The 13,000-nt window shown below is 39.5% G+C and overlaps 1 protein-coding gene across 5 annotated transcripts in view; it reads right to left on the bottom strand.

Moving 5' to 3' along the window:
* Positions 1-13,000, bottom strand: part of UGGT2 (UDP-glucose glycoprotein glucosyltransferase 2) — a 302,913-nt gene that overhangs the window by 168,307 nt on the left and 121,606 nt on the right. For all 5 annotated transcript variants that reach the window (XR_010597726.1, XR_010597727.1, XM_065581050.1 and 2 more), the window contains 2 exons: positions 9,897-9,982; positions 5,334-5,469 (listed from right to left, as the gene is read on the bottom strand). Coding sequence is in view for 3 of the 5 variants with exons in the window: in XM_065581050.1 (XP_065437122.1) it covers positions 5,334-5,469; positions 9,897-9,982 (222 nt within the window). In the remaining 2 variants the exon portion in view is untranslated. The remainder of the gene's footprint in view (positions 1-5,333; positions 5,470-9,896; positions 9,983-13,000) is intronic.

Here is a 13,000-nt window from a genome sequence, read left to right as displayed (position 1 = left end):
AGGGTCTCAATGCATGGATGAGACAATGGTGTAAGGAGGAGGGGTTTAGATTTAATAGGAATTGGGGAAGCTTTTGGGAGGGGGGAGCCTATACAGGAAGGATGGGCTCCACCTAAACCAAAACGGAACCAGATTGCTGGCGCTTAAAATTAAAAAGGTTGTAGAACAGTTTTTAAACTAAGGGCTGGGGGAAAGCGGACAGGTGCGGAGGAGCATGTGGTTCGGACATCCCTTAGGAGAGGATCTATAAATGGAGATTCCCCATGTCCTAATAAGGAGGAGAGGATGGAAAATGATAAAATACAGGGAGGATCTGATGAGAAACAGTCAAATGAAAAAAAGTCCCATTCAATTACGTCCTGCAATAGGGGACGGCCAAAAAATGAAAAGTTTTAAAAATCCTTATATACCAATGCTAGAAGTCTAAATAATAAATTGGATGAACTACAGTGTCTAGTCTTAAATGAGGATATTGATATAATAGGCATCACAGAAACCTGGTGGAATGAGGATAGTCAATGGGACACAGTAATACCAGGGTACAAAATATATTGGAAGGACAGAACAGGTCGTGCTGGTGGGGGAGTGGCAATATATGTGAAAGAAGGCGTAGAATCAAATGAAGCAAAAATCTTAAATGAACTAAATTGTACCATAGAATCTCTATGGATAGTAATTCCATGCTTGAAAAATAAGAATATAGCAGTAGGGCTATATTACAGACCACCTGACCAGGATGGTGTCAGTGACTCTGAAATGCTCAGGGAGATTAGAGAGGCTATTAAAATAAAAAAACTCAATAATAATAATGAGGGATTTCAACTATCCCCATACTGACTGGGTACATGAGATAAAGTTGATGAGAAATGATGAGATAAAGTTTCTTGACACCTTAAATAACTGCTTCTTGGAGCAGCTAGGCCTGGAACCCACAAGAGGAGAGGCAATTCTTGATTTAGTCCTAAGTGGAAGTGGAGCACAGGATCAGGTCCAAGAGGTGACTATAGCTGGACTGCTTGGTAATAGTGACCATAATATAATTAAATTTAACATCCCTGTGGCGGGGAAAACACCACAGTGGCCCAACACTGTAGCATTTAATTTCAGAAAGGGGAACTACACAAAAATGAGGAGGTTAGTGAAACAGAAATTAAAAGGTACAGTACCAAAAGTAAAATCCCTGCAAGCTGTGTGGAAACTTTTTAAAGACACCATAATAGAGACTCAACTTAAATGTATACCCCAATTTAAAAAACATAGTAAGAGAACCAAAAAGAGCCACCGTGGTTAAACAATAAAGTAAAAAGCAGTTAGAGGCAAAAAGGCATCCTTTAAAAAGTGGAAGATAAATCCTAATGATGAAAATAGAAAAGAGCATAAACTCTGGCAAATGAAGTGTAAAAATATAATTAGAAAGACCAAAAAAGAATTTGAAGAACAACTAGCCAAAGACTCCAAAAGTAATAGAATTTTTTTTTTTAAATACATCAAAAGCAGAAAGCCTGCTAAACAACCGGTGGGGCCACTGGATGATCAAGATGCTAAAGGAGCACTCAAAGATGATAAGACCATTGTGGAGAAACTAAATGAATTCTTTGCATTGGTCTTCACTGTTGAGGATGTGAGGGAGATTCCCAAACCTGAGCCATTCTTTTTGGGTGACAGATCTGAGGAACTGTTCCAAATTGAGGTGTCATTAGAGAAGGTTTTGGAACAATGTTGATAAATGCGAAGTAATGCACATTGGAAAACATAATCCTAACTATACATATACAATGATGGGGTCTAAATTAGCTGTTACCACTCAAGAAAGGTATCTTGGAGTCATTGTGGATAGTTCTCTGAAATCATGTGCAGTGGCAGTCAAAAAATCAAACAGAATTTTGGGAATCATCAAGAAAGGGATATATAATAAGACAGAAAATATCATATTGCCTCTATATAAATCCATGGTATGCCCACACCTTGAACCTTACATGCAGATGTGGTCGCCCCATCTCAAAAAACATATATTGGAATTGGAAAAGGTTCAGAAAAGGGCAACAAAAATGATTAGGGGTATAGAACGGCTTCCATATGAGGAGAGATTAATAAGACTGGGACTTTTCAGCTTGGAAAAGAGGCAACTAAGGGGGGATACGATAGAGGTCTATAAAATCGTGAGTGGTATAGAGAAAGTAAATAAGAGGCTGCCGACCCCTGACCCAGATATTCAAGTGGAGTCCACCAGTCCGGAAGAGTCTTCTTTCTGTAAGGCCCCCCCAATGGTCAATCTTCCCAAAAGCTTCCTCATGGCACCAATTCTTGAGCCATCGGTTGATCTCATTATCTTGTTACACCTTTGCCCTTCTTCTGTCTAGTATTCCACTGAAGATCACCTGAGCTTCTGCTTCCTTTAAGCATCTTACTAAGCTCTTTTATTCTCTGGATCTGGTCTGATGACAGGCCTGTCAATTCTTCTTAGCATGGAGTCTCCAATCCCACAGATCTGTCTCTTCGTGGTATTGGTATGGATCTGTCTTATGTCCTCTCTCACAGTCCCCTGTACATCATCCTCAGTTTAACTTGGGCTCTAGTTCCTTGGTATCTTGACTGTCTCTTCTCTTATGCAGGGACTAGCTTCCTTTCTTTTTTTCCTCATCACCTAATCATCTGTCTGTTTCTCCTCCTCATTCCCCAATGTAGGAAACCTGTTACTCAATTCTGTTTAATCTTCACTAGCCGTTCTCTTCCTCTGCTTTGCCACATTTTTTCCACGGATTACACTCCTCTTTTGGCAGCCTGCTCTCCAGGTTTTAGTTCATCAGATGTCCACAACTCTTGAGTTATTTGTACCACCTCCTAAATTCTCTCCTCCATTATACTTTAAAATTCCCATCTGAATTCCATCATTATCTCCAGCTGTATCTTACTCTTAGAGCTCATGGCAGAGAAGATCCATCAGGTGACATTTCATGCATGAGTAGATTCCATCAGATACAGACTCCCAGATGATGAACATCCTACAGCTTCTGTACCCAACCCTTTTCTTTCTCTCCTCTCCTTCCTGGGTTACGTCTAGTGTTGCCTCAGTAACTCCTACTCCTAGAGAAAAAGAAGGGGGAAGATACCTCCCCCAAACTACCACCTACTAACTCACAGAGCAACTGCTGTTAGCTGCTTGACTGTTCACTATTGCCTGGCCTTTAAACCTAGCTAAAAACTAGGTCAGCATTGCTTCTTTGTTATGGGATATCAGCAAGCACTGAATCAAATCACACACCTGGAACAATCACTCAAAACTCAAGACTGCACCTCCAGAACACAAAATCAACAGTCTCTTCTCAGGCCACACTCCTAGAGAAACTCCACAATTGGCTGCTAGATGTTTATCTCTATGACCTCCTGTGGCTGTGAACACATCAAGTTTATAAGATGCATGAAGTAACATTTCCTTTTGTTGGTTCTACTTTTATTACTCTTTAATTATATCTAGTGTTTCCTTCTTTTCATATTACGGAACAAAACAGAGAGAAGAATTTCTCAGTTTTCACTATGCTCTTCATAAACTCTGGATATTTTGTGATCTGGTCACAGAAAAGAGTCTTGCAATGACTAACCTTGCATATACTCTATACCCTCCCTAACCTTTATGGACTCCTATTTCTCTCTTACAGTGGTCTTCCATTTTCTCCTCTCTGGTCCACTTCTTTCTTTCTTTCTTTCTTCCTTTCTTTCTTCCTTTCTTTCTATCTACCTATCTAAGGAATTTTTAATGCCTCCATCACCTTACGTTTCTGTGCCCCTACTCCTAAAGAAGAAATGATACAGGACAGTAAGAAAAAAAACCCCATACATTATACAGTAACTCCCCACTTAACATCCTCCCGCTTAACATTGTTTCAAAGTTACTTTGTTGCTCCATTAGGGAACATGCTCTTTTAAAGTTGTGCAATGCTCCCTTATAACGTTATTTGGCTGACTTTACAAAGGAGCATTGCACAAATTCCTCTTCTCTGCCTCCTCCCCCTCCCTCCCTGCGCTTCCCCAGCCTCCAAACAGCAGTTTGGCGGTGCTTACGACTTTCTGGGAGGGAGGGAGGGAAGGAGCGAGTGAGCGGGGAAGCTATCCCCCGCCATCGGCAGGGCCACCTGGAACGCAGGGGCATTAGGGACTGCAGGGCCGTGGGCTAAGGGGGTCCCGGGGCCCTGGCCTGCAGCTCTAAAGCCCCTTTCGGAATGCGGCCCTGCAAGCACGGGCCAGAGAACTCAGGAGGAGCAGGGGCAGCCACATGGCCAGCGGCCGGAGAGAAGCGTCGCTTTCCCCTTCAAAGCCGGCTGGAGAGAAGCGGCGCTTTGAAGGGGAAAGCGCAGCTTCTCTCCGGCCATTGGCTGCGTGGCTGCCCCTGCTCCTCCTGAGCCCTCCGGCCCGTGCTTGCAGGGCCGCATTCTGAAAGGGGTTTTAGAGCTGCAGGCCAGGGCCCTGGGGCCTCCTTAGCCCAGGACCCTGCAGCCCCTACGTTCCGGGTGGCCCTGCCTGCCGGGGCGGGTGGGGAAGAGGGCGTTCACAGAATTGCGGCCATGGGGGTAGTGCCGCATTGCACAGAGCCACCTGCACACCCCTGCACCAAACAGGAGCTGCCCCAGGTAAGTGCTCTGCACTGCCTGCCCCAGCCCTGAGCCTCCTCCCACACCCCCACCCTGAGCGCCCTCCTGCACCCTAACTCCCTCCCAGACTCCGCATCTCACCTTGAGCGCCCTCTCACACCCTAACTCCATCCCTTGTAAGTCCGTAAATGTTCCCTAAATTTCCCTTCTGAAGCCACCCACTCTAGCCGAGGATGTCAGACTTCTCTCTCAACCTCTGAGCCTGGAAGATTTCCATGTTCTTCCAAAGACATGAATAGAGTCAACCAGACTAGGCAAATACTTGTATAATGAAAATGTCTTACCCAGTCCCAGTCTGCCTCTAAATCATAAGGCATGACCTAAACAATTTTGGAATACCATTACTCCAATGTGTGCCAGAACACAGACATGAAGGCAGGCATGAAAAGGCCATATAAAGAGCCCAAAACTATGATTCCACATGAAAATACTGCCTGCTGAAAGGTATGTTTACCTTCTTTTAATCCTTGAAGAAAATTTGTAGATAGACAATATTACCAGAATGAATTTGTTTGAGGAGCAGGAAAATGTTTTCAGTAAGATATCCTGCAGCAACCTAACATCCACTTTTAGAACAATTGTTTCCAACTAAAGGCAGTCACAAGGAGAAGAAATTCTGAATTTATAGGAAAGCAAATAGTTTTAAAAAGTATTATGCATTATTTTTATCTATTTACTGGCACTAACATTTATCATGGAGATAAAAGCTTGAGAAGTATCAGATTCTTCTGCAATGTAGTTAAAAGCTCTCAAAAGAGCTACTCCAGCATCCTCATTCCCGTCGATTTCTTCATTCGTATTTAAGATGAAAACAAATCCAATTCTGTAGAGGGAAAAAATCCTCTGTAAATATTCATTATCTGTCTTTTTAAATCTTATTGAAAACAGACTGAAGATATTGCAATTTCTCGTGATTGTTCAGATACAAACAATGTGAGGATTTTCTACAAATATCCTACAAATTAATATCTGCAATATTCAATAGCATAAAACATACTTGGATAAATTAGGACTGTTTGTCCTGTTTCCTCCAAAGTTTACAGAGAGTGGGCTAAAAGTAAGAGAAAAAAAACTTTTGAAGTGATAATCAAGATAGCCCAGTACAGACAGTTTGATAAGAAGTGTGAGAATACTTTCTCTTACTTAATTGGCCTCTCAGAGTTGGTAAGACAACTCCCACCTGTTTATGCTCTCTGTATGTGTGTGTATATATATCTCCTCAATATTTATTCCACTCTATATGCATCCGAAGAAGTGGGCTGTAGTCCACGAAAGCTTATGCTCTAATAAATGTTAGTCTCTAAGGTGCCATAAATAAATCTGTAAGCAGATGTAACCTATGCTCCACTACAGTGGAATGGCAAGGAATGGCAAACAGAAGGGGAGTGTAATTTCTCTTTCACCGTCTTGTTGGTTAATAGTCTCGCTACAACCATGCCCTTCCCAACAGTCTCAGTATGTAAGTTATACCCATTTACACTGATATGTAACACTAGTATTTACATCATCTCTGAATCTGGTCCTTTATCTTAAACATTAAGATTTAGAGAAAGAAGGTGAGTGAGCTAATCTTTTATTGAACTAATTTCTGTTGATGAAAGAGAAAGCTTGTCACTGTCACCAATAGATGTTGGCCCAATAAAAAAATATACCTCTGTCACATTACACTCCATATTCTTCATAGAAATATTGTTATGATATTAATATGGCATAACTAAGATGTTTTATGCAAGATGGGTCTTGTGAGATATCATTGGAAAGGTTACGATTTACTGAATGTGATTATCCAATTTGTATTCATGTATCATTTCTGTATCTAAAGTTAGGACTATTGACTATGTAACAATTACAATTGTGTGTGTACTTGGGAAACACCCACCAGATAGCAGGCCATCAGCCTTGATGGGCCATTAGGAAGAAACAATAAGGCTTTGAAGATACTAATCTCTCTCTTTCCTGAGAAGCTGGGATGTTGCTTTGACACTACAAGATCAGGCGGTCATGTCACCTAGTACTACACACCATCTTGGACATCTAGTGATTTTCCACTAAAAGGAGAGGGAGGTCAAGACTGGAAAACAAAAGGTTCCCACCTTATGTAAATTTTGTTTAAGGCTGGGGAGTAAATTGATCTAGGTTCACTCTTCATTGCATCCCCACCCAGGATGACAGCTGGAAAGATCTGAGAAACAAAAACACGCGGGGGTGGGGAGGTGGAGGGGAAAGAGTTGAGCCCAGGCTGGAAAAGGGATCTGGTCTGTGAATATGGTGTCTGAAGATTTAAACTTCAAGCAGGATAGCTAACCTTCAAGAATTTCTGCATCCTGCCCAAAAGCAACATTTAGGGTGAGAAATTATTTCTTGAAACCAGTCTCTTTAAGATCTTAAACTTAGTATGCATGTTTTGTTTTATTTGCTTGTAATCTGCTTTGTTCTCTTTGCTATCCCTTATTATCACCTAAAGTCCGCCTTCTGTAGTTAATAAACTTGTTTTTGTTTATTATAAAACCCAGTTTGTGCAATATATAACTGGGGGGGGGGAGAAGTTGTGCATATCTTCCTTCACATTGAGGGAGGGGGCAAATTTATGGGTTTACATTGTATATATTTCTCAGCACAAGACAATATTATTTTGGGTGTATTTTCCACAGCTGCACTTGAGTGCTGGGCAATTTCCTAGTTGAGTCTTCCCATAGAGAGCTGCTGGCGACTCTGTGTGATTCTACAGCTGGTGCGCCCCTACTGGATTATCTGGCCCAAAATAGAGGCAAACTGTAAAACAACTATACTGAACAAAATGAGAAGTAATGCAGGAAGAGGAAAAGGAAGAGAACACTGTGATCATATTGGGAAAAAAACAGTAAATTAATCAACACCAAGGACTTACCATAAACATAATTACAAAACTGTATGGATTTGAATTAAAATTAGATCAAAATAATTAGATAGCTTTCTATCTTCAGCATTACAGATTGGTTCAACATCTTTAATAGAATATTGTCACAACCAATGAATAGACTGTTTGGCTGATTCAAATTCATCTCCTTGGAGGAAATAAAATGAGATTTTTACTATGCCATAATGATGCAGCAGAACGAAATTTAACTAAAAAACTTAACACTATATGAAAAATATATGCAATAGGTTTTCCAAAAAGATACAAATAATAATTAGCACACGGGGGAGTACCTTGTGCTACAATCAACAGCTTCTCCCACTCTTTCCACCAGACCTCCTGGTTAGAGGCTGTGATAGCCAAAACCAGAGTTGCCTACCAAAACATGAGCATGCCCAAGGTAATCAATTTGAAAGGTGGGATGTGATAGGACAGAGTTGATCATTTATCCATGCTAGTCACATACATTTGGAATGATCAATCTTTATCACAGGCAACTTCCAGGATGATTTTTGGAAAAAGTAATGTGGAGGAATTTATCCATTATCGTCTCCAAGAAAAAAATGCAGATCTTAAAAACTTCATTAAATAGGATTTGGAGATGACCAGACCATCATGTAAAGGTGCTGTTAGCTGTTCTGAGAGAAAAATCACACAATCAGTTTATTGGGTTACTTGCTTTTAGGCACACCTTGCTTTGAGATTTTAGACACCACTAGGAGGTGCAGAAAAGCTTAAGGAACAGCCATTTGATTAAAACCCTGTGAACTATGCAGTACATTAGACCAGAGCTATGTTACAAGGCCTCTAGGATTAAGCAGTGAGGTCAAGCTGTAGAGAAAAAAATCCATTTGAATCTGTGGCAGCAGGATAAAGAAAGAAGCAGTTTTATTCCTAGTGCTTCCTGTTATCAAGTCATTGAGCTGAGAAGAATTCAGGCAGTTTTTCCTGAAGAGAGGAGACTGGTTATGTGACTGCAGTCTTATAGGTATACATCCCAGTCACAGAAAGTATCCCATGTTTCTGAGAGAGATATAACACTAGCAATTCAGCTGTTGTTTTTTCGGCTGGGGTTCCACTTGTTTCCGGAAAGGGTTTAGGGGATGTTGCCACAATTTACACTGTTTACTAAATTATTGGGATTATTATCCTCTTTGACCTCACAATGAAAGTCAAGTACCACAAAGGAAGCCATGACACTGACAATTCCATAACATGGAAACTAGTGGATACTGTTAATGAAACAATACACCTCTACCCCGATATAACGCGACCCGATATAACACAAATTCAGATATAAAGCGGTAAAGCAGCGCTCCGGGGGGGGGGGGGGGGGGGGGCTGCGCACTCTGGTGGATCAAAGCAAGTTCGATATAACGCGGTTTCACCTATAATGCGGTAAGATTTTTTTGGCTCCCGAGGACAGTGTTATATAGGGGTAGAGGTGTATTTGGAGGACAAAAATTAAAATAGACTACTCTGACACAGTCCTCACACCCAAGTCAAATGTAAACTTTGAGGACTACCTGTACCACAGAATCAGATATACAGGCTGCAACAGGAGAGGCAAAATACAGTCTAAAAGGCATTCTCCCAATGGACTGAGGCAACATTCTTGAGAACATTTTACAATCATTTTCCTGGGAACCCTCAGGAAAAACAAACAGTGATAATGTCCATCCATGTAACACATGTTCAGATGGTATGCAACACCACTTGAAGCCATTACTTTTCTAAAATTCCATAAAAGAAAAAATCAAAGAAAATGGAGGGGAAAAAACAGGAGTATTAAAATCTTAAAGGAAATTTAGCACTAAAATAATCAACAAAAATGACACTAGGAAACTATGGGTGCTTGAAGTACTTGATTTAAAAGCTCCATTTAAAATATAGGCTCTATTTATTTATTTATAGTACACCAATAAAATTATGTAAAACAAAACCTCTATCCAAAGAACTGAATTCATCAACACACTCTATATCATTGTAAATCAACTGTGTGCATGATTGTTTAATGTTTTGCTTTAAATAGAAATCCCACATGGACATCCAATGGGATTATTTATGATGCTAATATCCAGGAAAATGTTATCTGGCCATTCTCCACATGTTGTTATAGGGTAACTGCAACCTACCAGCCTTTGGAAAACTATTTTCTCATGAAAACTAAGTGCTACAGTATGTTAAACACAACTAGGCCAACTAGTAAGCCTAGTTGGTAGTGTTTTACATAGCCATGTTGGACAATTGAGTTTGACTTCACATCTTTCTCTTTCAGACTGGGAAATGAAGAGAGAGAAGTAGTACTCATCAAAAAGCAGTTATCGTCAATTAACATTGCAATTTTACATTACCTAAGTGGTATATTGTGGTGATAGAATAATTCTGCTAGTTTCACAAAATCAGCTGCATGTTCCTGGACAGGATCAATAAACAATACCTAATAAGAGAAAAAGACATTATATAGTCAATATATAATCCCTTTAGTTCCTTTCAGACTTAAAATACAATGTAGTACAGGGATTCCAGAAGGAATTGTGCAGCCCTACATACAGTTCTCTATTGTCATCTCAGAAATTCATACAAGAAAATATTAGGAGTACATATAAAAACAACTTCAGAGTTTACGTATTGTACTAAAAGCTGAAAATTTTGAGATAACCACCAACTAAATTTCACCACTGCTGTACAATCACCACTCTTTTTGAAAGTTAGAGAGCTGTATCTTTTTCATAAACTCACACCTTGTTCTAAATTTGCTGTCACTTCCTAAATATACCTTGAAAAATGAGACCACCAATGGCTAAATAGATATATAAAGCCTAAGCAATCTATGCCATCTAACTTTGTCTGCAAAAATAAGAAATCTATTTTACTTTGAAAGAAAAACCTCCACCTTCCTCCCTGCTGCATTTTTGTTTTCAGTTTTTGTTGTTGCTGTTGTTGGATTTGTTTGTTTAGCTTGGAATGCAAAATCATCTCTTACTTGCAATCTTAGAAGCTGAAACTGCAACTAATCCACATGGGGGGGGTCTTGTGTCTATGTGGATCAGATTGCAGAACTGAGACCTTAGATATTCAGCCCTGCAATGCTATCCAGTTTAGTGTTTGTTATAATTTGTTCCTATTTAACATACACACTACATATAACAATATTTTATACAAATGTGCAAAAAAAACCTCCAAGCCCTATTCTTTGATTAAAAGACAATGAAGCCTTTTCTTATATTGTAAAGTTTCCATAACATAGAGTCTTATGTTCCAATACCAATATTTATGTGCGCACACACACACACTCTCTATTATGTATAGACACACATATGAGCGCACACACTTTTATTATTATAAACATACACATTTTTATTTTATATACTGTTGTGTTTGATTTTGAGCTTCTTCTTAAATATTTACTTAACTATTTTTAAAATGCCTAAACTAGTTAACATTATCTTCAATATTTTATGTATTAATATTTCACATGAATAACTTTGTTTTAAGACTGCATGGTTAAGAAAGTCAAAAATCACGGAACGCCAAAGTTAAAGTCTATCCCCTTGTGCATATGCATTGTGATACAGTGCTGCATTACAAGATCACATGCTAAAAATTATAAATGATGCAGGCAGTAACAATTACTTATGACTGCCTGACACTTTCCATTATAAGACCGTGTTTTCAGTTGTTTATAACTTTGTCAGACTTGGTCTAAACTTTTCTATGCCAGGCATCTGCCTCACTAAGCCTCAAAACAGTTTAGCTGTTTCTGAGAATTAGGTTAGGGAAGAATACATTGTTTTGCACATGTTAAAAATTTTTTTTACAGCCATTTCACTGAAAAGCTCTAGTGCCTTCTTCATGCATTGTAGCAGAGTACTGAAATTTAATAAGGGGATATTATTAAGGATGTGTCAGGGATGTATTTTTTGCCATCCTCATGAAAATCCATCCAAACATGGTCAATTTTTGAGCCTCTGAAAGCCTCAGTTTGCACCTATTCAGTAGAAAATTATTAGAATTTAGAGACTAAATTCTCCAAAGATTTTGTTTGTAATGAGCATGCTCCAACACTAGGGTGCATGGACTGAGCAGGACTTTCCCTGCAGTTGTTTCTACCCGCAGCCACAGTGCACTAGACACAAGATCTAAGAGCAGGGAGAGTGCACGGGCAGCCTTAATTGGGATTTCTTAACTTTTAAGTGCTTTACTTTGCAAACTTTACATTTTTTTAATGTGATTTCTATATGCAATATAATATATAAAATAGAATTTCCTACAAATGGGCACTCCCACTCAGTAGTTAGTTGTGCTCATTTCACCACAACGGAAGCAACTCAGGCTTCCCTCCACCTCCTCCCCTATCCACAACCGCATTCCTCCTTTGAGTTCAGACTCCTTCTGCTGGACTGTGGCAACGCTGCACTCTAACCCCGGTTTACTCTCCCTTCCATCCCAGAGAACAAAAAAAGGTTTTAGAGTGTGAAAATTTCATCTGACAAATCAGTGGAATTTCAAATGAACTGTTTTTTCAGTAAGTGGAACCAACTGATCTTCCTAAATTCCTGTGTGCTGAATCTACATTCCTTCTAGCTCCCACTGAATGTGTCTGTATAGCCTAGATTAGAATGCCACTGTCATACCTTCCACTGCCTTAATTCAGCAATGCAATCTAATTTGCCCACCAATGTCAGTAGTATACCATCTGCCCATAATATTGTGATGACACCTGGTAGCAACACCATAATTAGAGTTGTGTTCTAAAATGGGTATCAAATGAGGCATAAATTCCTGTTATTCTCTAAAAGCAGGTAGTATTAGTATTTATACCTTTGAACTTTAGTGATAATGGTTGCTCCTGCTCTGACCTTTATCTCTGTGAAAGATTTCATGGTGGCCTGTTGCTGTAAATCAGCATGGTACTGTACAATACAAGCAGTAACCTGATACGTATACTGAAGTTTAGCATCTAATATTCATGGAAATAGCCAAGGTGGGAATCAAAAAAAAGAGACAGGAGATTAAAGTATTCCCTAATATAACAGTGTTTGATTAAAAAAAACAAACGCTATTACCCGAATAGAAAGTCTGAGTTTTAAGCTCACAAAGGTTAACTGACCTGAGGAACCCACCAGTTGTGAATGCACAACTCCCTCTGATGTCAATGGTATTTGAACACACATCCCCACACACAACTAACATGATGACTGGGCCCAGGAAATCCAGAATTAAGCTTACTGTGTCAACTTTAACTCCACCCCTCAACTCCTGCACATTGAAAAGTATTTAATTGAGTAAGTAGCACTGGGCAATGCCAATATCTTTGCTTTTATTATTATTATTATTATTTTGTTACATGACAAACTACACTAGGCAATGTGACATTTATAGTGAAGAGTTACATGATTTTAATACATACAGATTAAAGAAATGTCTCTGTTATTAAGCAGTCTTTATTGTACCT

Source organism: Chrysemys picta, chromosome 1, assembly GCF_011386835.1.
Source record: "Chrysemys picta bellii isolate R12L10 chromosome 1, ASM1138683v2, whole genome shotgun sequence".
NCBI lineage: Eukaryota > Metazoa > Chordata > Testudines > Emydidae > Chrysemys > Chrysemys picta.
The sequence above is the reverse complement of the archived record's forward strand: the minus strand, read 5'-3'. Positions and strand labels throughout refer to the sequence as shown.